Source organism: Pogoniulus pusillus, chromosome 6, assembly GCF_015220805.1.
Source record: "Pogoniulus pusillus isolate bPogPus1 chromosome 6, bPogPus1.pri, whole genome shotgun sequence".
NCBI classification, from domain to species: domain Eukaryota; kingdom Metazoa; phylum Chordata; class Aves; order Piciformes; family Lybiidae; genus Pogoniulus; species Pogoniulus pusillus.
In genome coordinates, this window is record NC_087269.1 from 11379214 (window position 1) to 11405267 (window position 26054).

The window sequence follows — 26054 nt, forward strand, 5'->3', positions numbered from 1 at the left end:
ACAGTCATCCTATAATTTTATGGTTTAGACATTTTTGTAGTATGTGGTTTATAGGTGTGCTATGCAGGAAAATATTATGCTCAGTTAACAGCAGTATTAACTACTTGTGTGTTTGGCTGAGAGCTACTGAAATGTGTTTGTGAATCTGTTTGCTTCCAACCTCCTTAGTCTAAACAACCTCAGAAATGCCTCCCTGTTCCCAGTTATGCTCCCTGTCAGCATCCTCCACAGATTTCCCTTTTTGTTTTCAGGTACCGTAAAGTTGTTTCTAATAACTGCACGGATGGTGTGAGAGAGCGGTACACAGCCAAGCCGCAGCAATGTCCTGGCAAAGCCCCCCAGGGCCTTCGCATAATCACGGCTGATGGCAAACTGACAGCTGAACAAGGACACAATGTCACTTTCCTAGTGCAGCTGGAAGAGGTAAGCTCTATTCTTGTGCTGCATCCCAGACCCCATGGGTGTTTTTGAGTCTGATTCATGCCAGACAAAAAGTTTGCAAAGTGGTGAAGAGATGACCCAAGAGAGCATAGCTTGGTGGAGGTTGCTCTATAATGTAATGAGTGATGTATGCAGCTGGTGAGACCTAACAGTATTGCAGTGCATAGAGTAGTAGCTGGGAGAAGTTGATAGAAACTGGGAACTTGTTTGGTTTGGGAATTTCACAGTAGAACTACAGAGTGCAGGTTTGAATCCTAAGCCTAACCCTTAGCTACACTTTTGACTTCCCTGCTGTGTTTGAAAGTGAATTTCCATTTTTTCCTACCACTTTACTTTCAGTTAGGCATGGCTAAAGGTATATTTGCAGACTTGTCCCCATTGCATTAGTTGGTACGTGTTGCTTAGACATTTGTGGATGAAATCTCAGGGTATCAGCAGCAATATTATTCATTTCTGAATCCCCAGACAATAATGTTTAAAACCTTTTTGCCTGTTTTTTTTTTCTTCTCAGTAGTTCTTTACCGACATTTAATTGCAGGCTTCCAAATAATAACATTCATAAAGTAACTATTTTCTCTCTTTCTTGATTTTCTTAAACTTCTACCCTTTTCCCTATATCGGTTGCCAATAAATCCTAAACTAACTACATTTTTACTCTAAAGAAAAATGTACATCCCATTACAGCTTAGAGTATTCATGGAAATTACTTCTAACTCTCTCCATACTAAATGTCACCTGCAGTAAGGAAGAGAAATGAGTATGACCTCTGGAGCTGAGTTTTGTTGGAATGTGTTGGGATTTTTACATCTCTATTATTGATGCTTTCCCAAGCAAACAGCTGTTCTGATTTGTAAAGGCAATAACATATAATAAATCATATCTAAGCTGAAGCAGTTGTTTGACCTGAATACTCATCTTCTCCAAAACATGGTCCCTTTATTTCGATTGTGACAGTCATACAATACTGTAGATGCTGTCATAAGAGCATAAAGATATAGTTTCATCTGAATAAATGTTTTATTTCTGTGTTTAATGATGACACATGAAGGTCTGTGACAAGGTAAAAGTCTTCAAGCATTTTAAAATAAGTTTTAAAACATACAATAAGTGCTCATTGCATCACCTTTAGAGAAGATGAGTATTCCAAAAAGTCAGTCACAAAACTACCAAAGAGTTATGCCAGTAGTCAGAGGGAAAGACAATCACCCACAGCATGGAAAATTCAGGACAAATATCCTGCTTTTCCTTCTGAGAGTGTTTCAGGTCACATGCTCTGTAAGAATACCCTGGCCTCTCTGTCATTCTGTGAAGTTCTGTCCGTTCTCTTGATTCTGATTTTCTTTGGTAGCCCAGCTTCAGTGTTCACCAGACTCTGGAAGCAACACCTTCTCTATTAGGCAATCCTGTATTTCTCATGCTGTGTATGAGGGAGTACATAAAGTATACTTTGATGAATGTGAATGAGCTTCTGAGGAGACCTAAAAGGGACCTTTCTTTCAGTACATTTAATAAGGAAGAGGTTAGCAGTGCTCCGAGGACTGAAACAATATTGATCAACCTCCACCCTTTCTGATTACTTTCCCTGCTAGATGAATCTTGACCCACTGCTCCTAGATTTGTCAGTATAAAGAGTTTACAGAGATGGTGAGCCGAGTTACAAGAGTTCATTTGAGATTTATACTCATATTATCTTTCTAGGGCTTATTGCTCCATCTAAAGACCCACCTGGGTCTGAAAAGAACAAACTGCAGAGGTGTGCTCACTGGAGACCCTGAAGAGTCTCTGGATCTCTGTAGTAGAGAGATTACTGAGTAGGGTGAGGCAAATTGTAGCAGTAAAAAAAGGAGGATGTTTTCACTCAGGTGCAAGATTCAGGGGCAGGAACCACAGCACGTGGATTTCTTTTAGAGCCTGCTTGTGGTGAAGCTGAGAGCTGGGACTGCGTCATTCTGGTGATAAATAACACAATGTCAGTAAAAGATGTCTGAAGAGAAACAGAGATGAAGCATTCAAAAGCGTTTTGCTATTGAGGAAGACACAAAAGGAAAATAGTCACAGAAGCTTGTGTGAGTGGAAAAGGGGCAGGCACCAAAACCTGCAGTAAGTAGAGCACTGATGGTTTCTGAGAGCTGGGATTGTGTAAAGCATTTATATCTGGCAGCATATAACTATCATTAAAAGCAAAACCAGCTAATAGTTCATATTTAAATTAACCAGTTGTGAGAAACCTTTCCTCTCATCTTTTAGGATCTCTCTGTGGCTTCTTAAAACTGCTTGTAAAGTCACTTTGCAATAAATATCTCTGGTCTTGTTATTGGAAAGGTTTGTCCGAGTTACTTCTTCTATTAGTCTGATGTAATCATCATATTTTTGCTAGGTGACAGCAGCCAGGAATCATCAATGTTTCCTTTCCTAATTAGCATATCTCCCATTGTACAAAGCATTATGGAAATGTTTAATAAGCAAAGCACCATAATTAAGCTGGTAATTTTGCTCTTAAATTTCCATTGAGGACTGCAGAATAGCAACAGCAACCAAACAGCAGCACAGAAGAAAACTAATTATTCTTAAAAGCAAATTTTTCCCATTGCCTTAAAATGCTGCTGGCTTAAAGCTTAATCCTTTGCCCTGGCCTGGGATATTTGCATAGAACCAAGGCTGGCACCTCTCACACTGCAGCATTCAACAGCAGTTGTTTCTTAGTCTAAACAACATGGAACTTTGTTTCTGCACAGCCACATAACCAAACCCAAATTTTACAAGGCCAGTTTTCCTGCTGAAGTTTTTCAGCCCAATGTGCATGTTGTGTTTTGCTGTTCTGTTGTAGAAAGCAGAGGAATTTTATTAAGTGGGAGTTGTTTCTGCATGCCTTCCTCATTACGTGGTCGTGTAGGTCTCTTGCCTGTCACAAACTCAATTGTTATTTGTGTGTTTGAGTTATTTGTGTAAGCATCAGACACTTGTGCTTGCTGTACTGCTTCAGCAGAGACACTGAAAGCTGCAGCCTCCAGAACAATGCTGTTCAACACAATAGCTTTCAAACTCGTTTTGTCTGATTGCTCATACATCTTTGCTGAGGAAATGGACAGTAAAGACATTCAGGGCAAAAAAGTTCAGGGCTTTGGCGGTTTCATTACAGATAATTCACAGAGAAGCTGCCTCTTCTAATTTATTTTTTTATCTTGATAAAGTGACAGCCAAACATCTTTGACATTCTAGGTCTGCCTCAGTTCTCAATTGAGAGAGTCACTCCACTTGGAGTAAATTTTTATGTGCTTTTGGCTGCTTGCTGCTGCTGTATCATGTCTGCATTAGGCTGATGTGTGGGGAAAGCTCAGTTGTTCCTACAGTTTGGGCCATGGGCTAGTATTTAGGCAATCCAAACTCATTCCAGGACAGCACTCTGAGCTTCTTCTGCATGACCTTGATTAAGAAACTTAACCTTGACTGAGAAACTTAACCTTTCTTTTTTATTCCCTCATTTGAAAATGCAGCTTTGCTTTCCCCTCACGCCCTCCACACCTTTCTTTTATGTACTGAATGCTCATAAGGCCAGAGAACTCTTCTTTCCATGTGAATATACAAATCGAGCCCTGGATTTCCTAAAGACCAGTATAGTTTTCTGTAATGGCAATGTTAATAAATGCCTGTACAAGGTAGGTTGTGTCTCAAGTGCATTTAATGAGCTTGGGGACACAGCTAGGGGGACAGCACCATTAGCATTTCCCAGCTCAGCACTGTCATTAGTGCGATTCAGAATTCAGCTCAGGTGAAGTCCCTGGAGATGCTCCTAGCATTAGGATTATTTTGATTGCTGATGTACTCAAATTCAAGAAGCGAAGCTAGTAGTACTTAAAAGCACAGCCTGTATTTTTTTCATGGTATCCTGCTGTGCTCCCTGTTTTGAAACCATAAGTTAGTAATGAATACAGAAATAGGAAACCTTCATCCTCACTTTCAGTGCACATCATGGCTGTTTATCTTACAAAGACCCCACATTCCTGTTAATAACATGCAGACGAAATATCAGTCCATTCCCTCCCCCACACCGCTGCCATCTCAATTATAATTGCCTTTTCTGTGTTGCTGCTGGTTGGGAGAAATCAGTCTTTCATGCATTTTAAGATTCATTGCTGAAATTCCATGAAAATGTATGAAGGTTGACCTCACCTTCGTGATGACACAGAGTACTACAGTCTTCTAATGCACTTCCAGTCACACAAGCTCAATTATTCTGTATAATCCAGGGAGGCTGTACTTAATGATTCCCGTGGAGCACAGAAACTCTAGTCCTGGAGAAAGAGCTCATAGCTGAGTTGAGCTGGTAGAACTGGCAGTCAGAATTAATTATTTGATTAGTGCAATTAAAGATTTTTGTGTAGGAAAAGTACACATGGAAAGGATCAAGCTATTTGCTCTGATGAAAGACATTTCTATTCAGTTTCTGATTGTAGAAAGTTAAGAGCATCTCTCTGAAATCAAGAATTTACATGGGAAGGTGTGTTTTTCGGTATGTGATCAAGCTGAACTTGAATATCTGTGCAAAATTAAGCAGATGCTTTAAGTAGACCTAAAATATTCAGTTGCAATGGAAATATATATGCTGGAAGTTTTCTGATGCAGACAGGAAAATGCTGAAGAGGGAAAAGGGTTAGTCTAAAGAAAGCACAAAACATTAATCCCTTGAAAGATCATCCAGTCTAACGCCCCTGCCAGAGCGGGATCATCTATACCAGATCACACAGGAGCATGTCCAGGTGGGTTTTGAGTATCTCCTGTTCCTGTATTCTGCCACTCTCACAGGGAAAAAATTCCTCAGTCTGCTCTTCTCCAAGGTAAAGAGCTCCAGTTCCCTTGGTCTCTCCTCATAAGAGAGGTGCTCCATTCCCTTAAGCATCTTTGTGGCTCAGCATCTCAGTACTGCTTGTATCTGAGTGCTTTGCTGTGGCTGTGGAGCTAATGCAGGGAGTTTTGTGTGGCTTAATTGAGATAAAAGCTTGAGAAAAGCCCTATCATGCAATATTTGGCTTGTCAAAATGACATGAAGCTGGAAGAAGCAACAGGGGAAGTTATTGCAAGATATATGTATATGCATCAAATTGTTGCAAAACAAAACTTGTCTTGGTAAAACAGCCACTTGCAAGTGGCTCTGGAAAGCTGTCTTAGACAGACTGGCTGATGTAGATCAGGGGTGGGCTGTATAGCAAATGTTTGGATTTTGGTTCTGCTTTCTCTTCCTGTCTTATTCTGTCTGTGCTCAGATAAAAAAACAGAACAAGTCAAAACACAGTCTCTTTGTTTTCCTGCCTTTTTTCCCCTCTCTCTTTCTAAGCTAAAACTTTAAATGTCAGCTTTTCAGAATGTGGCATTTTCAGAGAAATGTTATAGCCTGAGTCTTACTGAATGGAAAATGTATTTCCAGTTCAAAGAGTTTTAGAACAAAACAGGAAAGGCCAAGACAAATGAAAAAGACTGAGAGAACAGCAACTGAAGCTCTTCTCTAATTAGATTTTCGGATGTCTCTGTCAGCATCTTTTGTCCCTAAGGAATTTGGAAGAAAAGTTGAAATCTAAATCTTCCATGCCACAGAAATGGCTTCCTTGCCTGGCAGCACCTGAAAGCACCACAGGCTTCTTGGCTTTGGACAAAATGAAGAGAAGAGGAAAACCATTCATTAGAGCACAAACTTTGGCACTTGCAGAAATAGGACTGTTCTAAACCGCTGCCACCCTTTTCATCTCTGCTGCCTCAAATATATAGAGGAATATACCTTGGCCTGAAATAGACTTCACCTGCCTGACCTCAAATACACTCAGAGGTAATAAAGCCAGCAGGGTCACTGCAGTGGTGCAGTTTCAACCGTATGAATAGCTTTTGTCCCAGCAGCATAGGTTTACTGTTGAAAGACAGAATAAGAAAAGATGAATAAGACTCTCATGATGATGTACCTAGAGTAATTGGGAAAGCATCTCTACTGAGCAGGATCTAGCCAGCTGCTCTGGGATGTGTGTGTAGACTTTACAGATTTTGGGAGATGATCTGAGCTATTCCAGATTTTCACCAGTGTAACCCAAATCAGCATCTGGGTTAAAAATTCAATGGCAAATCTTCTTTTGCTTTGTGCTTATGGGTGGCTTGAATGATATACTTAGATATCTACATCTGAAGATACCTAGATAGACCAAATCTACAGGAGAAACGTTTTACGCTAAGGATGGTGAGACACTGACCCAGGTGCCCAGAGAGATGGCAGATGCCCCATCCCTGAGGCACCTCCAAACTAGAGACTCAGCTTCCTCAGCCTTTCCTCATAAGGAAGATGTTCCACTCAATAATATTTGTGGCTCTGCACTGGACTCTTTCAAGCAGTTCCCTGAGGTCCTTCTTGAACTGAGGAGCCCAGAACTGGGCACAATATTCCAGATGAGGCCTCACCAGGTCAGAGTAGAGAGGGAGGAGAACCTCTCTTGACCTACTGGCCCTTCTAATATGCCCCAGAGTGGCATCAGTCTTCTTGGCCACAAGGGCACATTCCACCAGGACTACCAGATCTGCTTCCCCAGAGCTGATTGCCATCAGATCAATCTCCACCCTGTACTGGTACATGAGGTTGTTCTTTCCCAGATGCAAGACTTGGACAGCTGGAGAGGTGGACTGAGAAGAATCTCAAGAAGTTCAATAAGGCAAAATGTAAGGTCCTGCTCCTAGGTCAGGGCAATCCTAGATATCAATACAGCCTGGGGGATAATGACATTGAGAACATCTCCCCAGAAAAGGGCTTGGGAGTGCTGGTGGATGAGAAGTTGGACATAAGCTAACACTGTGCACTTGCAGCCCAAAAGGCAAATCACATCTTAGGCTGTATCAAAAGAAGTGTGGCCAGCAGATGGAGAGGTGATTCTGCCACTTTGCTCTGCTCTGGTGAGACCTCACCTAGAATACTGCATTTAGCTCTGCAGCCCTCAAACAAGAGAGACATGGACCTGATGGGGCAGGTCCAGAGGAGGGCCATGAAAATGATCAAGGGGCTGGAACACTTCTCCTAAGAGGACAGGCTGAGGAACCTGGGCTTGTTCAGCTGGGAGAAGGGAAGACTCCAAGGAGACCAAATAGAGGTGTTCCAGTACCTGAAGAGGGCTACAAGAAGGCTGCAGAGGCACTGTTTACAAAGGCCTGCAGCAATAGGATGAGGGGAAATGGTTTGAAATTGGAGAAGAGTAGATTTAGATTTGATGTCAGGGACAAGTTCTTGACAATGAGGATGGTGGACCACTGGAGCAGCTTGCCTAGGAGGGTAGTTGAGGGCCCATCCCTGGAGATAATTAAGGTGTGCCTCAACAAGGCTCTGAACAATCTGATCTAGTGTAGGATGTCCCTGGGCACTGCAAGCAGGTTTGTCTAGATTACCTTTGGAGGTCCCTTGCAACCCAAACCATTCTATGAGTCCATAAGCAGGTGCTTAAACTTCTAGTAAAGTGTCCAGAGGAGAATTTGCTAAGACTTTTGCTAAGTGGAAGCCTCTGTGTTGCTCAAGTGCCTTGGGTTTAACAATATGTCATTGAAAATTCCAGATGTTACCAAGTTAATTACTAAGAGAAACTTAGTTAAGAACTACCCAAGGGCAACCTGGAGCTGAGTTGACATGCAAGATCCTTCTTTTTGTTTCTAAAAAGAGATTCAGGTTGTCCTTCTTGTTAAGGTCTCAGCACCTTAAGGGTAATTTGCCCTCACTGATTTTCTCAAGAGGAGAACAGGGAACTCCTGCCTTTACCTTCAAGAGACCAGGAGGGAAATGGCATGAGATATCCGTAGGAATCCCTAGGCACACGCCTTTGTCAAGAGATGTCTTTCCCCTGGTACACCTCCTGTCTGGATCCTCCAGAAGAGGGGAATACAGTTTATTTTGTCTCATCTATTTGGAAGTAAGGGAGCTCCCAGCAGAGTGCCTAGGCAGTGTAATGACTACAACTTCAGCCTGTAAAACAACAGCATCTGGGAAAATATATCTCTAGCTATCCCTAGGTATGGCTCTGCTCCTCCTGCTTTCCTTTCAGGTAGGTCTCCATTAAGTCTCCTTTCACAGGTTACAAACAGACTGAGACAACAAGAGGAAATTAAAGCTTATGTTATGATTTCCTCTCATAGTCACACACACATATTTCCCTTTCTGATAGGGCAATCTGCCTGATGCCAGCCATTTATATAGGCACCTTTCATTCCAGTTGGGCATCCAGAAGATTGTTCTTCTTTCAAAGGAAAAGGAAAACACTATAAAAAACACATCCCAAAACCAACAAACTAAAGTAAATTAAATGTTCTTTCAGCCAACTTTATGAACTGCCTTCAGCTATTAATTTACCAGCATTCTTCCAGATAGTGGCAGCTGCTTCAGCACACCAGGCTGCAGCGTGAGCTGCTCCATGGCAACAGGCAGCAAGCATGAATATGCAGAGCCTCTGAGGGGGGACTTCAGAAGGAGCAAGAATGCCTAAAGTTAGGACAAGGTACTGCATCTTACCTGAAAGAGAGGATCTATGGATCCTTGTTGCACAGGTCAGTGTGGGCTGTGTAATTATTCTGCTGTCAGAAAGTGCCCTTAGCACAGGCAGAATTCTGGCTTATGAAGGCAAATTGTACAGGTGTTTCTAGTACATGTGGCATAGGTTATATGGGCATTTTTTTGTATGCTTGTCTTTCACACACACTGGCAAAGAAAACAGAAAAAAATTGCTTTTTCCTTGTAAATCAGTGTAAGGAAATTGCTTCATTCTCCTCTTTTGAGGGCAGCTGGGCAATCTACACAGAGTGTGTGATGCCCCAGACTGGAATTCACTTTCAGGAGTGTAAGGTTAGAACCTGTTTCAGAATTGTTTCACATCAGTGGATCTCTGTGTTGTCATTGAGAATATAGATCCTTGATATCCTTGGCTCTTGTTTTGTGGTGGCATTGGTGTGTCTATTGGTTTGTGTCTCATCTGTGACTATTTATTTATTTACTTATTTATTGTAATTTGCTTAAACCCTTCTGAAACGTGTTAGATTAGCAGCCCGAGAGACTCATGTCACAAAGTGGCAGTCTGAATTACATCACAAACCTTCTTTTCTGGAATTATCTCTGGGCAGTAAGAGTTTAATCAGCTCTGTCAAATCATTAGCCCTTCCCTTCTGAGGCAGGCACAGAGGGTCCCTCTTAGTGCCGGTAATGTTGGTAGCTGCTCTGAAAGAAATACAAATCCAGCTCATTTAAATCAGGCCACTGAGCAAGTCATAAGCTGCTGTAAGCTGTCGTTATGTAAGGCTGAAGCAGTTCTTTTGACACCTCATTGCTTTGATACAGTTGGACTTCTCAGTTTTATCCTTCTGCTTTTTATGGTTTTAAATGCAAAAGGCCACATTGTGGATGTTTTCAAAGGTGCTTGAGGTAATCTCAAGAGCTACCCATGTCCTGAGTGCTTGCTGAGATGAGCACCATTCCACTCTTTAACCCTGCTCTTCACTAGGAGGAAATCTATGGGAAGAAGACAAAATGTTTTCCAGAAGATGCCCTGTTTCTCCTGATGATTAGGAAGGCAGGGCTACAGTACACACCTTGGAAGACACCTCCTTAACAGTGCAGCTGAGTGAGCCTCGGGAGGGGGCCACTTTCTGTTCGCTGACTACTGAGCAAGTTGATGAAGTGACCACCTTTCCTCTGGTTAATGTCAGACCTTGTGACTATCTTCTGGTTGGTCTAGGTCACCCTGCTGATCCAGTCTCTCCAAAGTAAAGCAGAGTGTTCAAACCCTTTCCCTTTTCTGTCATCACAGGGAGACCTGCAGAGATCGCTCATTCAGGTGGATTTTGGGGATGGCATTGCTGTGTCGTACGCCAATCTCAGCTCCACAGAGGATGGCATCAAGCACATCTACCAAAATGTGGGCATATTTCGAGTGGCTGTGCTGGTGGAAAACAGCCTGGGTTCTGACACCGCTGTCCTCTACCTGCACGTAACGTGTATGTATGTTCATGCTCCTTGTTAGCTTCTATCATGCTTGTCCTTAGGGGTGACATTTGAGGCTTTGCAGCTTGGAACGGAATGAGGGGGTGTGACGTTTGTCTGTCATTTATCAGAGGACTCCAGAATGAGAGAGGAGGCAGAGACAGTAGCTTACATTAGCTTTTTAAACCATACCCCACCTCTAATTTTGAGTAATTTGGAATGCCTCAACAGAGTGTCCAGCCCTTTCTGACATGCATCTTCATCTCATTAGTGTGTTTACACTTACAGAAAAACAAGGACATCCAGGGTCTTTAATCACTTTTAAAGGCCCTGTCTTTCACTTTGTGCATGTTTGCCCCTCTAATGAAATGCAGTCACCTCTGTGATAGAAACCAGTTCTGTTGTCATAGGAACCATAATCTTGGTGTTAAAAGAGTGTTACTATAAAAATATTATCTTCGCATTGCTCTTTTACTGCTCTTTTTAACCTTCTTATTCTTCGTCTCTCTCTGATACACAACTGCAAAGTATCTCAAGTCCTTTCATAAAACCAGCAATGTGTTCTTTCAGATTTATTCTAGCATATGGTTATGAACCTGAAGGGTCAACCTGTTATTGAAATATTCTAACATCCCTAATGGATTTCGTTTGGGGCTGTTGTTTTCTTCATGCAGTGGGGATTTTGTTGTCAGTTGTTTATGTTTTCAACTGTGTGCCTCTGTGCCAGATTTACTGGGAAAAAAAAAAAAAGCAGGAAATTTCAAAATTTAAAGTTAGGGTTACAGAAATGCCACTTACCCTCAATCAGTTGAACTCCACATATTGCCTAGATAAATTAACACAATCTATATACTTTAATTCTAGTTTTGAAGTTACTTCATACAGCATGAAAGCAGCTGCCTCTTCAGGGGAAGTGGGCAGTTCTTTAATGATGCACCTTCATATCAACAGATGGGAGCAGTGGGAGGTACAGTTGTGGGAGCACTGGAGATATAGTAGCAAATATCTCCCTCAGTACTTCCCTTTGAAAAGATCTTTGGTTTGTGGTGATAGTGCACCATTCATGATTCCCTAACTTGATTTATATGTCATGGTCTGTGACAGACCTTTATGTCGCATCATCCATCAGCTCAGCACTGTTGAAAAACACATAATACCTTCAAAAAACTGCATTTGTAAATTAGCTTGTTGTAAAGCTTAGGATTTTGGTTCAGCACTCAGCCTGTATCACTTCTGTGCTAAGGCACTGGTGAATTCTCAGCTTTTAGACGGCTACAGATGCTTCTTGTTTGGTTGGTGTTTCTTGGTTGTTGTTTTATTTTAGCTATTTAAATGTTCTCCTAAGCTGGCTAGAGAAAAGGGTTTCTGCTCAGAAGAGAAATATATATTCTTTTGTTCAATTTCTTCAGTTCTGGAGTCATATTCTGGTTTGCCTCCCTGCATGTGCTTGGGTAATTATCACAAGAGTAGCTGTGCTCTCTGAATGCAGAAATCCCCCTCCCACTGCTGCTGATTATGAAAGTCAGCTTAACAGGAGCTGTGCTTTGTTGTTTCTTTTTTCGCTCTGTAAAGGTCATTGGAAACAAATAGAAAAGTGTTTTGGTGGTTGATATTTCAAAGGAAGTTCTGACAGCCTCTTGCAAGCAGGGTTTGTAATTGTTCACTGTTTGACAAGAGATGATTCCACAGGGACCACTGCACACACTCAGCCGATCTGCAAAGTACTGGCAACCACATGAAGCAACAACTGCTTTTTTATGCAGCAACCACAAAAGGAAAGAAGGTGTCCTTCACTCTCACTTATTGTGACTTTCTGGTTTATAGATGGTTTAAGCCATTTTCGTGAGACATTGAAGGCATTAGAACCATTTTGATTATTTTGGATAAATAATATTCAGGCCTGTCTGTGTGACTTCGCAGCTCAGAGTGTATGCATCTGTGGTTGGCGTAAGCAATGCTAGCATAGAATTTACATACTGCCTGGTCTCTGCTGCTAGGCTAAGATTATACATGCTTCACTGCCTGGAGAAGTGTCAGCTCTAAGGGATATGTCTCACCTTTCTCTCCATGATGAAAATCAGAGACTTCAGAAGAGGTTGCAGAGCAAGCATAGCACCATTCAGACTAGCAGTCAGTTTGCTGAGGACACAGATATGCCATAAATCCAGTCAACCCAGAGCCTAACACCCAGATCAGAATTGAAGCTTTTGCATGGTATTTCAATGCTAGCATTGCTCTGATGAATATTCTGCTTCTAAAAATCTCTGTCCTTTCAATAGACACACACACAGAGTGGACTGCTAAGATTCACAGAAATGCAGGGTGCAGCCTAAAGATCCAGAGAGTTTTAGGAAGGAATACTGAGTGACCCATTGTTACAGGGTTACTACTTCAGTGTGCACAGCCTGCCTTGGGGAAGTGGCTGGAAAGCTGTCTACCAGAAAGGGGCCTGAGAGGAGTGGTTCTAATCAGCAAACAACTGAATATGTGCAAGCAGTGTGCCCAGGTGGCAAAGAAAGCCAATGGCATCCTGGCTTGGATTAGAAATGCTGTGTCCAGCAGGTGTAGGGAGGTCATTGTCCCCTTGTACTCTGCTCTGGTGAGGCCACACCTTGAGTACTGTGGTCAGTTCTGGGCACCTCAATGCAAGAGGGATGTGGAGGTGCTGGAGAGAATGTAGAGGAGAGCAATGAAGATGAGGAAGGGCCTGGAGGATAAATCTTATGAGAAGCATCTGAAGGAGCTGGGGCTGTTTAGTTTGAAAAAGAGGAGGCTGAGGGAAGACCTCATTGCTGTCTACAGCTACCCAAAAGGATATTGTGGAGATGTTGCTGCTGGTCTCTTCTCACAAGTAAATAGTGACAGAAGAGGGAGTGGCCTCAAGCTGTGACTGGGTAGGTTTAGACTGGATATTAGAAAAAACATTTTCCATCAAGAGTGGTCAGGCATTGGGATGGGCTGCTCAGGGAGGTGGTTGAGTCACCAACCCTGGATGTGTTTAAAAGTCATTTGGATGTGATGCTTGGGGATTTTGTTTAGAGTGCACCTTGTAAAGTAGGATTTTTGGTTGGACTCAGTGATCCTGAGGGTCTTTTCCAACTGGAGTGTTTCTGTGATTCTTGACTGGTCCTTTCAACACTCTTCCCTACTTATGGCCAGCATCCTTGCTGAGGAAAGGGAGAGCTGTAGGTGCTGAACCACAGTGCTTGTGATGAAAAGGTTAAGAGCAAAGCCTTTATCCTGTGTTCTTCTCATCCTGCTGCAGCCATTGGGCCAGCACACAGTAGTCTTGCCTTTGCTGCAGTTGATCCAGGGATTCAGGATTGTGAGGCAGGAGCATTTGGGGATGAATGGACACTAAATTGTTTGTAAACTGTTTCTCTATTCTACAGGCTGTCTCTGAACTGTCCTGGCAGGTCAATTTTTTCCCTGGAAAGTTAGTTATATATTTGCCTCACTGCTTCAGAATAACATCACTTGCCCAAGCAAGCCTTTTGAGAAGCTTCTCCATTTCTGTTGTCTGCAACCTGTACAGGGCTTTATCCTGGGTCAGGTGAAGGTCTGTAGTCTTCAAGGCCCTGCATGAAACTCTCCTCACCAGTGCAGAGTAGAGGAGTTTTCCTTCCCCCCCCCCCCCCCCCCCAGTATCTTGAGTACTGTGTTACATTTTGGGCTTCCAAGTTTAAGAGGGACAGGGATCTGCTGGCAAGGGTCCAAGGGAGGGCTTCGAGGATGATTAGGGGACTGGAGCACTGCCCAATAAGGAAAGGCTGAGGGACCTGGGGCTTTTTAGTCTGGAGAAGACTGAGAGAGGATTTTATTAATAAATGCTTATAAATATCTGAGGGCTGGGGGTCAGGAGCGGAGGGACAGGCTCTTCTCACTTGCTCCCTGTGATAGGAAAAGGAGCAATGGGTGTAAATTGCAGCACAGAAGGTTCCACCTCAACACAAGGGGGAACTTCTTTACTGTAAGGGTCACGGAGCACTGGAACAGGCTGCCCAGAGAGGTTGTGGAGTCTCCTTCTCTGGAGACTTTCAAGGCCCATCTGGATGCGTTCCTCTGTGATATGTGCTAGATTGTGTGATCCTGCTCTGGCAGGGGGGTTGGACTCCATGATCTCCTTGGCTCCTTTGCAATCCCTGACATCCTGTGATCCTGTAAACTTAGAAACGAATTTTCTTGTCTCCTACCAAAGCTAAGGACCTATGCGGAGTGAGCTATCCCCATCTGCTGGCCAGATAACAGTTCAGCATTGCAGCCACTTTGACCCATCAGCTATGTGCACAGAAATATATACAGGCAGAGGTGACTTCCTGGAGCTGTGTTCTTCCATCTTCTTTCCTAGCCAGCACAGGGTGTAGGTCCGGGGAGGTGCTGGGCACTCTCTGCAGCGCAGCATCATTTGAGATGTATTCAGAGCAGCTATGTTACGTTGGAGTGTGTTAGACTGCACATGGGCTCCATTGTCACTGCTGTCACCACACCCAGTGCGTCACCACATCCTCCTTTAGAGGGTTATGCTGACATCGGCCGTTTAGCAATCACCCCAAAGAATACCAGCACTGTGGAACGTTTAGGCTGAGAAGCTGCTGGCTTTCAGATCCCAGGGTTTTTCTGAAAGCATGTGCAACCCAGTCAAAGAAATGTGTCTGCCTGGGTGAACACCATTAAAATCATAAGGGTTAAACCCTGGCTTCATTGTGAATTTCCAAGAAGAGTATTGGCTGCTGAGTGTAAGGGGGGAAATAGCCACGGTCTTGTCTGTAGCAGGCTTTGATTAGTCTGATCATGGGTAACTCTTAATTGGGCTGCTTAAGCTAAACAACAGCTCTTTTACAGCCCAGAGAAAGAGCTGAATTTCAGTAGTAAGTCAGGAACATTGGTCCTTGTTTATCCTTCATAATTTGTGTACGGTCTGATTTGGGATAATTCTTTTTTTCATCTCTCTGTACTATAAAGGGGTACAGGATGCTTGTTCTAAAATGTGTGGTGTTCCTTTAGGTTGGAAAGTGAGGCCCTAAGTGATGGTGCATACGTGGGATATGTCCCGGAAAATCTCCTCCTAAAATATGTAAAATGCTGTAGCAGTATGTCTCAACTTCATATAGCCAATGCAATGTATCTTAGTTCCATATAGGCAAGCAACCACTGGGGAACCTGGAGATGCAGGACATGCAGATATGACCTTAATTTAAGAACTCACTTCTCATTTCTGACTTGCTCCCTGTGATAGGACAAGGAGCAATGGGTGTAAGTTGCAGCAAAAAGGTTCTCCCTCTACACAAGGGAGAACTTCTTTACTGTAAGGGTCACAGAGCACTGGAAAAGGCTCCCAGAGAGGTTGTGGGGTCTCCCTCTCTGGAGCCTTTCAAGGCCTGTCTGGATGTGTTCCTCTGTGATCTGTATTAGATAGTATTGTCCTGCTCTGGCAGGGGGGGTTGGACTCAATGATCTCCTTGGGTCCCTTCCAACCCCTAACATGCTGTGATCCTGTGAAGAAACCTATGTCCCCACATCACCCGGGGTTTCCTTCTTTTTCTTTCTCTCTCACTGTCAGGACAGTTGCATTGTTCTCTAAGAGAACAGCCAGAACACATTTAAAAGATAATCTCTAGGACAAGATAAAACAAGCAAGTCCTACCTGTCTCCAGAAAGCAGGAAATGTGTAACCCTGGGCATAATGTCTCTTTGTCAAATGAATTATATTCTGTTTGTACTAAAGAAGTAAGTGTTTATTGAGGAAACCCAGGGAGTATACAGCAACATTAAAATGAAGCTGCTCGGTGAATAACTGCCTTCAGACAGAGTTTCAGCTGATATAAATAGATACATCACTGCCGAAATGCACCAGATTGTAGCGGTTTGCATCAGCAGAGGTGCTTCGTGTCCACTGAAGCTATTTGCCCTGCATGTTCTTATGTCTTCACATTGAAGGCTATATTCACATTAGAGGCTCTGCCTGTGCTTTTTTAAGTTTTTGATGAAGTCCCTGAGTACATAGTATTCATGAAGTAGAGAGTTCATGTTTTTCAGCCACAGGTACAGAGAGAGCTTCTGTTTTATGAGGAACAGATTTAAGCTCACCTCTCTAGAAGTGGCACCAAGCCAAAACATTAACTGTCGTGCCTTGTAGTGATCTGGAAGACTTTTCTCCCCTAAACCAATGAATATCCCCTCAGTTCTGTTCTCTTTTGGGTTGGCATTTCAGACAGAGGAAGGACTCACCTGCTGCTTCTGTCTCTGCAGGCCCTTTGGAACATGTCCATTTATCTCTACCATTCGTCACCACAAAGAACAAGGAGGTCAACGCCACGGCAGTGCTGTGGCCAAGCCAAGCCGGAACACTTACTTATGTCTGGTGGTTTGGAAACAACACAGAGGTTTGTATTCCCTATGGACTGAGATCAAACTACTGCTGGAGAAGCTCTCTCACTGAGGAGGGAGGGAGGGAGGGAGGGAGGGAAAGAGGGATCTGGGAATGCTTCTAAACAGTCACACATGCAAGAAATTTATAAATGAGAGACTGAGAGGCCAGTGGTTGCTTGACATACCAATGCTGAAATGTAGGAACTGCTCTGTGTTTGTTGCTGCAGCTTAGCTGTAGGTTTTACTGCCATCTCCTGCAAATTGCCAATAGCTTTTTCCCTGCATTTACATCCAACGTGGAAGTAGTGAACCAAAGTCTGGAAGAGTTTCTAATGTGCTTTTTTCCCACCTTCCTTTCCTTGATAACAACAACAAAACCAAAAGGAAACCAATACAAAATGACAGTAGCTTTTCAAACTGAAATCTGTTTAGTATCTGGAACTACTTTACATAGCTCTAGGATTTAAAGCTCATTCCTCTGTTGACTAATCAGAGAAGAGACTACCATCAGTTCTGTGGTTCCCCTTTAACCTGCTGAGCCCAATCCTGAGTCCCCACAGTCTGTGCTAAACCACATGTGCAAGAATTTACTATCATGTGGTCCCAGTGGATAAAATGGTTCCTAGCACACCTCCCAGCCTCCTGGCTCTGCTTAGGTCTAAGAACAGCATGCACCACATTCTGCTTCCGGTGCTGGTAAATCTGCACAGGTGTAACAACTGTTCATTTGCATATCTTTATGGATGAGTTACCCAAGGACCCTAATTAGTTTCTGAGGGGAGAGGATCTCATGGATTTTGCAGAGCCAAGAGGGACCTTCAACTAAATGCTGTTATATCTTCTGTATGGTGCAGGTCGGAGGGTTCCATCAGTGTCTTCTGTTTTAACGTCTTGTGACTAAGGCAGAACCTGACTTCTTCTTGTTATTTTGTATCGTAATTTCCCTCAGGTGTTGGAGAACTCGCTGCTTCTATTTCATACCCTCTCCCCCCAGTCTGCTTCCCCACAGCTAATTATCATGAGTGTTGAACACATGCACTGTGTTTGTAGCCTGAAATTATCTAGCTTCGGTTTCAAGCTGCTGGATCTTGTTATGCCTTTGTGTGTAGATTAAAGAACTCTCTGTACTATCAGAAATCATCTCCCCCTAGAGGTACTTAGAGGCTGTGATTGTCACCTTTTAACCTTCCCTCTGATCTGCTAAGCTCATAATTGATCAGAGCTGGTCTAACTCTGTTCTCATTGAAGTGAGAGTTTTACTACAGACTACAATGGCAAGAGAGTGTGAGTTAATACCAGATGCTTTGAAGATGTCCCTCAGAATTCGTTAATAAGCAAAACCAGAAGCTGGGGCAGAGGCTGCTGACAGGAGCACAACTCATTGATAGACTGGATAGCAAAGCAAGCTGAGGATAACTGCATCTTCTCTAAATATCACTTTCCCAAAAATGTCTCCATGTCTAAGGATAATACCGGAGAAAAACTGAGAAATATTAATTTGCATTGTACTGTTACCACAACCATCTTGAGTCACCATAGACACATTGCTTGCAGCTAAATCTAGGAAAGGAGTACGACACCTGAGCAGTGAGTCTTGCAGACCCTTGCATTAGGATCTGGGCCTCTCCAGAGAGTACAACAAACATGGATACAGGAAACACAGGATGCAGAACAGCCAATCTGATAAATGGGAAGAAAATACTGAAATCTTAAAACTTAGCTGCTTTTGAAATTGTAGACACCCCACTTTGAACTTCAGGAGGACATCTCCATCTGGATTACTAGATTCTGACCAGAAAATTGGCTTACATGTCACAAGATCCCTTCTAAATCTTAAGTTCCCTTGGCTTGAACTGACTGTCCAAGCTATCCCAACAAGATAGAGAGCCAACTCATTTTCTGTTTTCCTTTCCAGCAAAATTAACCTAATGTCTACTTTTCTGATATATTTACAGCCACTGGTCACATTGGAAGGGAGCATCACATTTACATTTTCTGTGGAAGGGATGAACACCATCACTCTTCAGGTCTTAGCAGGAAACACCATTCTTCAGGATACAAAGACTATTGCTGTGTATGGTGAGCTCTTCCCCCTTCATTTCACACAGGATTCTAACCAGGTTAGCTGGCAGCAACATTAAGTCTTCATTCCAGAGTGCTTTGAAAGAGATTATAAGGTCAGTTCCAGTGTTACTAGTTCAGCATAACATCTCTGAAGGCCGCCAACTGACATTAGTCCAGACTGAGATGACTACAGACCATAGATCTCCACATCTGCTCTATCACTATTTGGTGACCCTACATGACTGCCAAAATGTTAGGATCTTTTGCAACCTGGTTTTCCCCCTTTTTGGCCAGTAGAGGCCTCTTAACTCATGCAAAAGCAGCTTGGCTTAAAAGATAAGTTAATGCTGTGGGCTGCAGTTGTGCACAGAAACCTACACTGATTTGATATTGTACATGGGTGTCAGAAAACAGTTAGAGCACACAGGTACACAGTGTAGATGGAGCAGAAGGACCACTGGCAAGCCCAGTTGTAGCTGTTTGTGCTAATCACATGGATAGTGATCAGTGTGGGCATCGCTGTTAACAGCAACAGAGATTAAGTATGTTTTCTAAAGCGAGTCCTCTCTCCACCTTTATCCTTGTGCCTTTCCAGTTAAAATTCCAAGTGTTTGGGAATGTTTATGGGAGTACAATCACAGCGATTTTCAAGGACTTGCCAACTTCAGAAGTCAAGATGAAGGTAGCATTTCATTTACATTCCCAGCTTAGCTTTCTTTCCAGTGCTATTCATCCACTGAGACAAGGACTGATCACCTTTTCCAGTTCTGTGACACGCAGGCAGTGAATCTCTCAGGCACACTGCTGGATTCTCTGACAGTCTGCACTACCTGCAGACTAAGCCAAACACGAGCTGTAGCAGCTTTCATTAGGTTCTGCACACTCATTTGACCCTAAGACATTTCACAGCCCTTCCTTACTCACCACCATGTCCTTGTATCTGCAGAGCACTTTCAGTCCTTGTGGTTATCATTTTCCCCGAACCTGGATGACTACAATCCAGATATCCCAGAGTGGAGAAGGGACATCAGTAGAGTAGTTAAGAGAGCTCTGGTGGAGGTAAGCAACACGCATAATCTGCATTACAATGGTTCTAAATCTGCTGTATGCTTACATTACTGGCTGGATCAGCTGTTCTCTCAAGGTGTCTCTTTGTTTCTACCACCTATAAAAAGAGTGTAAATTAGTATTTAAGGCCGAATCCTTAATTTTAGCTAGCTAACATTTTGATGCTGAGAATCAGCCTGCAATTTATTCTTCTCAATGACAGTGGATTGTGTGGAATATTTCTCAAAGAAAAGCCATATAGGCTTATAGCTGCCTATAGCTATGCAAATGACTTTACTGCTGCATACCAGTTCTTACTTTTTCCTTACTACTGATCTTATACAACAGTGTAAAATAGTGCTGTTGTAATGGAATTATATACATGCTGTAGGAAATTTAGGAGACCCAAAAGAAAACAATTTTTACTACAGAGAAGATCACTACAGTAAGTGCTTTGTCTTTCACATAGCCTGAGGTTCATATGTCAGGCATTGGATACTATTTTTCTCGTCAACACCGAGGAGAAGCTCTGAAGTTTGTTCTTTAACTGTGAAGCAGAATGTCATTAAAATATTCTTGTGTGGCTGAAGAATTGGACTTTGAACAGAGAGACAAAGAAAAGTTAAAAGAATCAGCTGGAGGTTCTCAGCTCAGCAGAAAAAGTGTTAGAAACAGTTTCTGATCCTTTTTTAATTTTAATAAAGACACTCAGACTTTGAAAGGGTACAAGGCTTGTAGATGTTATTTGCAAGCTTATATGTTCATTTGTGGCATCATCTGTGCAAAAAGGCTGGAAAGACACTTGGTGCTAATCAAATGCATTCAGGCTCACCTGGATTGTCTCTGAGGTGTTTCTCTTCCACTTCCTCACAGGATAGGTGGAGAAAAGGAAAGCAAAAGCAAGAACAATTTTCTGGAGCTTGCTCTTCTGACTTATTTATGTCTGTATCAAGTTTTCAAAGGTCCATTTATCTTCCAGATGAATTTTCAGACTACAAAGAAGTCCAAACAAATAAAACCAAGCTACAAAAAAAAAAAAAGAGAGGGGTGTGGGTGTAATTATAAAAGTACAGTACCAAGGCTATGTTCCAAAAGCAGAGCAATGAAAACACAATGAGGATTTTTTCATTGTTTGAGTACAAAAAAAAAAAAAAAAAAAAGCATTGATAGCCAATTATCCCTCTTTATGTAGCTAAATAATTCACCTTCAGCTTTGTGGGAAGCTCATGTAAAAATTTAAGACAAAACCAATAGATTTCTACAGCTATTAAGTAAACTGTATGAAAATGAGTTGAATAACTAAATAATTCAATAGGAAATTACATCTGTGCTATAGAATTTTTATGAACTTTTATTAAAGTATTACATTCTTATTACAAAGTATCTTAGACCTGGACAAAAATTCTGCCTAAGAAATGGTGATTCCCTAACAAAAGTGTGATCTCTCTGAGTAGGGATAATTTCATGTTACCACCAGCTATTCTATTTTGTATTATAATTATTTGCTCACACTGTTGATTTTTCTGAGTCCTGTCAACCACTTTTGATGAAGAAGACAAGAATGGACTGAGTGGATCAACTAAAATCTTGCACTCAAAAAAAAACCAAAAACCCAAAGAAAAAAAAGTACTCCCAACATCTGAAAACAAAGACATCCTATTAAGTGGATACATGTTCAAGAACATGCCATGTCCTTGAAAACCTAGATCAGCCTATTGGGCAAGCACAAGTAACTCAAGCTCTGGCTTCACAGGATACTTGGAAAAAAATGTACAGGACCTTTTCTGTCACTACAAGTTTTATTTTTCTGATTCCCCATTAAGAAAGAAAAAGGCAAGAAGAACAAAACTATGTGGCTCTCCTTGGCATGTAGTGGAAGGGAAGAGTTCCCTTTTCACAGCTCCACAAGGTATTCCCTAGACTATCAGCAGTCACACATGAGATAGCTGCAGAATGAGCTCAGGTAGTAGTGAGCTGTAATCAGTTTCATTGACTCCCTGTCCTCCATCCATCCTTTCCATCAATGAGCAGCTGCTCCAAGTCTTTGCTCATGAATACCAGGGAGAAGAATTCATGAGGTTTAGGTCCAATTAACGTCTGAAAGCACTGCAAGTCCTGACTGCAGGGAAATCTCTGTGCTGTATCCAGCTGCTGTGGTCTGTCCTCATATTTGAGGGCACTTCTATTTCTTCTTTAAAAGTGACTCCTATATTCAGCGCATGGAAGTTTAAGGTTTAAATCAAAACCTTGAGATTTAAATGTGTTTGCTGGATAAGCCACAACATAAGGAGGCAATGCAGGAAGGTTCAGCAAACTGTTTCTCCTTTTGACACTCCCTGAAGACCAAGCTAGCTCCTTTTCTGGAGGATAGCTCTGCAGTCACTCTGTGATTTCACGGTAACAACCGGAACCCCTGACCAGAGACGACCCTGGTAGTGATGCCTGTGAGGTGCTTTCTTCTGAGTTCTGGCTAATTTTTGCTGAAGGGAGATTTGAGTTTTAACTGATTGCTTAAGATTTTCAGCCAACAAGAAAAAGAATTGCAAATGAATACGATTTTGACAACCACAGAGCTACAACAACAACATCCTCCTTAGTTTGTGGAATGCACCTGTAATGACAGGATGAGGAGTAATGGGTTTAAACTGGAAGAGGAGAGATTTAAACTAGATGTTAGGAAGAAGTTTTTTACAGTGAGGGTGGTAAGACACTCAAACAGGTTTCCCAATGAGATTGTGGCTGCTCCCTCCCTGGAGGTGTTCAAGGGCAGGTTGGATGAGGCCTTGAGCAACCTGTTCAAGTGGGAGGTGTCCCTGCCTATGGCAGGTGGTTGGAAGTAGGTGATCTTTGAGTTCCCTTCCAACCTAAACCATTTTATGATTCTATGTGAACTACAAGAATTTGTTTGGCTTTTGAGATTCAAATTTGATGCATCATTGTCTCTCTCCCTGAGTCTCTATAAGGCTTTGAAGATACTTTGGCTAATCACTCTTCTGGATCAGGGAACTGCTAATCCCTGACACTTCACATGCAGCAGATTACGAGAAGATTCTCCCTATTCTACCAAATATCCCTACATCATTTTTATAAGTACTGTTAGGCCTTAGCAAAGAAGTTCTCACCATTCAGTGCCATCCCCACTATTTACCTGTCCATTATTTGTCTGTGTATCAGGCAATAGATGTTTCAAGCAAACATATTCTGGTCGCAGTGCTGCCTGGTCTGCCCACATCTGCTGAAGTCTTCATTTTGCCATATCAAGATGCCACCGGAGAAAATAAAAGAACAGCAGCAGACCTTGAGCAGGTATTGTGTCTATTACTTGAAGAAGTGCATGTTTATGCATTGAGGGGGTGTGGGGGATGTAGAGGTATAGATATATGGATTTTTGAAGTCAGATTGGAACAAATGTGCTACAAATGCACCTGATTCACGAGAGTCTGAATAACTATGGTATATGCTGCATCATCTTCAGGTTGTTTTTCTGTTGAGGGTTTGGGTTTTTTTGGTTAATTTTGGTTTTTGGTTTTGTTTTTGTGATGGTTTGGGTGTTCCCTGCCCCCCCCACACTTTAGAAATCACCCAGACTAGACTCAGCCAGCTCTGGAAATTGAATGAAGCTTATATTTGCAGCTTAGCACAATGTACAAGCAGATATTTACAATACATATACAGTATATACAGAAATATACAAGGTAAAAGGTAATACAGAAACACAACAGCCCTCCCAGAAATCTGAGTCCCCAGGAAGGGCTCCTAACTGCCCTTCCACCTTCTCCCACTCCTCTCTACCTTACCCCAGATATTGCCTTGTGCCCAAGGAAGATTGGAAGGTTGGCCAGGGGGGTTGGGAAGCAGGTGGATTAATCAGAGAGATGGCAGGTTAGGTGAGAGAGAGAAATGCAGCCCACAGCCCGGACAGACAGCATCTTCCTTATCTATATTTACACTTTAGTTCTTACACATCTCAGTAAGCCTATGAGTGAAGTGGACATCAACATTGTTTCTCTTTCACAGCCTGTAATCTAATTCTTCTCACCAAAACACTCTATCTAGCTTCAGACTAGCACTTTTTTTATTGGTAGGTTGTGGGATTTTTTTTCTCCTAGATGCTGCAAACAGGTTTTGGATCTGTATTTAGGAGTCAAGACTCCCATTTGGGGTCCCTTAGTAATGTTGTATTGGCATTAATTTGTATGATATCAGGTCTCTCCCTTAAAAGTTCTTTTCTACTTCATGGAAGTAGGAAGAAAGCAAGAAGGACTTAGGGGATGATTCCTTCCAGCATAAATTGCTTTCTCCTCATAAGGCAAAGTTTATGAGGTTGCCAAAAATCTTAAAAGCACTGGTGGATAAAGCTGGGTGGTAGACCTGGGCAGATCAGAACTTTGTAACTTTAAGGCAGAGGGGTGGGATGGAATTATCTGCCTGCCCTCTTCATAAATACTGGCAGGGGTGATTAGCCACTATGTGCTGTTTTCTCTGCGCAAGGCTGAAGCAAGTTATGACAACTGGAGGACTGTATCTCCCTGCAAAGGGACCCCAAAGGTCCTGTCCATGAGTGGTCTAGCATGGTTGTGACTAAAGTGTAATCAGCTCACAAATATCAAACTTAGTGCTATGGTGAAAACCTCAGCATCCTGGATACCTCCTACTCCACTAGATGACACAAGAGGTTTAGCATTTCCCTTTGGATTTGTCCCCCAGTTTGTGAATGACTGGAGTCTTCCCATCACTGCTTGTATCAATAGTATCTTCCTCTTCTTGTTTTCTAATCTGCCTGACCTGCTGCTGACTGTTGCAGCTGCCTCTGGCAGTGATCTACAGCCTTGCTAACTCAGCTGTGGGCCTCAAACCACTAGGCCACCCATATTCTTAGCCTTTTCCTTGTTCAGCATCCTTAGCCATTATGGTTTTTTGACAAATTACTTTCCTCTACAATTTTCATCACCCATGTAATAAACAAAAATGATGGAAATTTACTGCTCTGAAAAACTTCTCCTCCATTTTCTCCTTTATCCCCCTTCTCCTTTCCTCCATCACAAATTGGCAAGGAAGCCAGTCCATAAACTTTCAAAATGACATCTGACCCAGCTCCCCTCTGGCACTCAGCAGCTTATTGTATTTTGCTAAGTACTCTCTCTCTTTGTCCCTTTCTTTTTCCCCTGTTGAAACGGAGTCTCTGTGGCAGAGGAGAACAGAAGCCCTCATGAGAGCATGACCCTTTTTATGGACAAGAAGAAATGTTATTTTCAGTGGGACTCAACTTCTCTGGCATCCTACAGGGTGCAATTGGTAACCTTTGAAGAGAGAAAATCTATTTGCCATTTGCAGCCATCTGTTATTTTTGTGGAGAAGTATCTCCTCTGCTCCTGTCAGGATGATCAGAATGTATTTCTTACATGTCTGCAAGTACTGCATTCTCTTTCTTAGTTACAGCAGTAGAAGCGAGGCACTCTTTTCAGTGGGGACTTCCTAAGGATGGCCCCCAAATGCGTCTGCTGTCAGCACTGAAACATCTTCTCACACTGTTCCTGTTTTGCTATCTGTTTGGCCTGTGATCCTTCACTATCCCTTTCCCAAATTATTTCAGAGCCCATTCAACATCTTTTCCCTGTGCATGAGGTCATTGGGATGAGTACTGGAAGCAGATGTTTTTCTGAATGACAGCTAAAATTGCTTCTTATGTACTTTATGATGTATGGTCTTCTTTTCTGCTAGTAACAGGAATCTCTTTTGTGTCCATGAGCAAGCAACAAGCTGTCCAAAGGCACATACATGAGTTTGTGTGTTTGCAGGTGCACACTCGAAGGAGTTGCAGTTCTGAGTGGTATTTTCTAATTTTAAAGAGAAACTTCAAAGTATGCAGGAACAAAATGGAAATAATTTGCACAAACATTGCACTGGAATAAGGTTTCTTCAGGAAGCAATTAATTATGTAGATTACTCTTTTCATGGTGTCATTCCACATGTGGAAGCTACTCTCCAAACCTGAGACTCATGGTGAGCCTGTCCAGATAAAGAGTGACAAACAGTTTGTGTCCCTGGAAAACTCATAGGTGCAATGCTCATCTGAAAGGAATTACAGAATGTAATGTTTCTATTCTGTAAAAGAATTTTTGTTCCAGTACTCAATTAAGGGATAATCTAATTT

The 26054-nt window shown here is 42.4% G+C and overlaps 1 protein-coding gene across 5 annotated transcripts in view; it reads left to right on the forward strand.

The window, feature by feature from the left end:
• Positions 1-26054, forward strand: part of SORCS1 (sortilin related VPS10 domain containing receptor 1) — a 425391-nt gene that overhangs the window by 380466 nt on the left and 18871 nt on the right. For all 5 annotated transcript variants that reach the window (XM_064144430.1, XM_064144431.1, XM_064144428.1 and 2 more), the window contains 6 exons: positions 252-423; positions 10248-10434; positions 16670-16803; positions 18745-18868; positions 19800-19912; positions 23075-23206. In XM_064144430.1, the coding sequence (XP_064000500.1) occupies positions 252-423; positions 10248-10434; positions 16670-16803; positions 18745-18868; positions 19800-19912; positions 23075-23206 (862 nt within the window). The remainder of the gene's footprint in view (positions 1-251; positions 424-10247; positions 10435-16669; positions 16804-18744; positions 18869-19799; positions 19913-23074; positions 23207-26054) is intronic.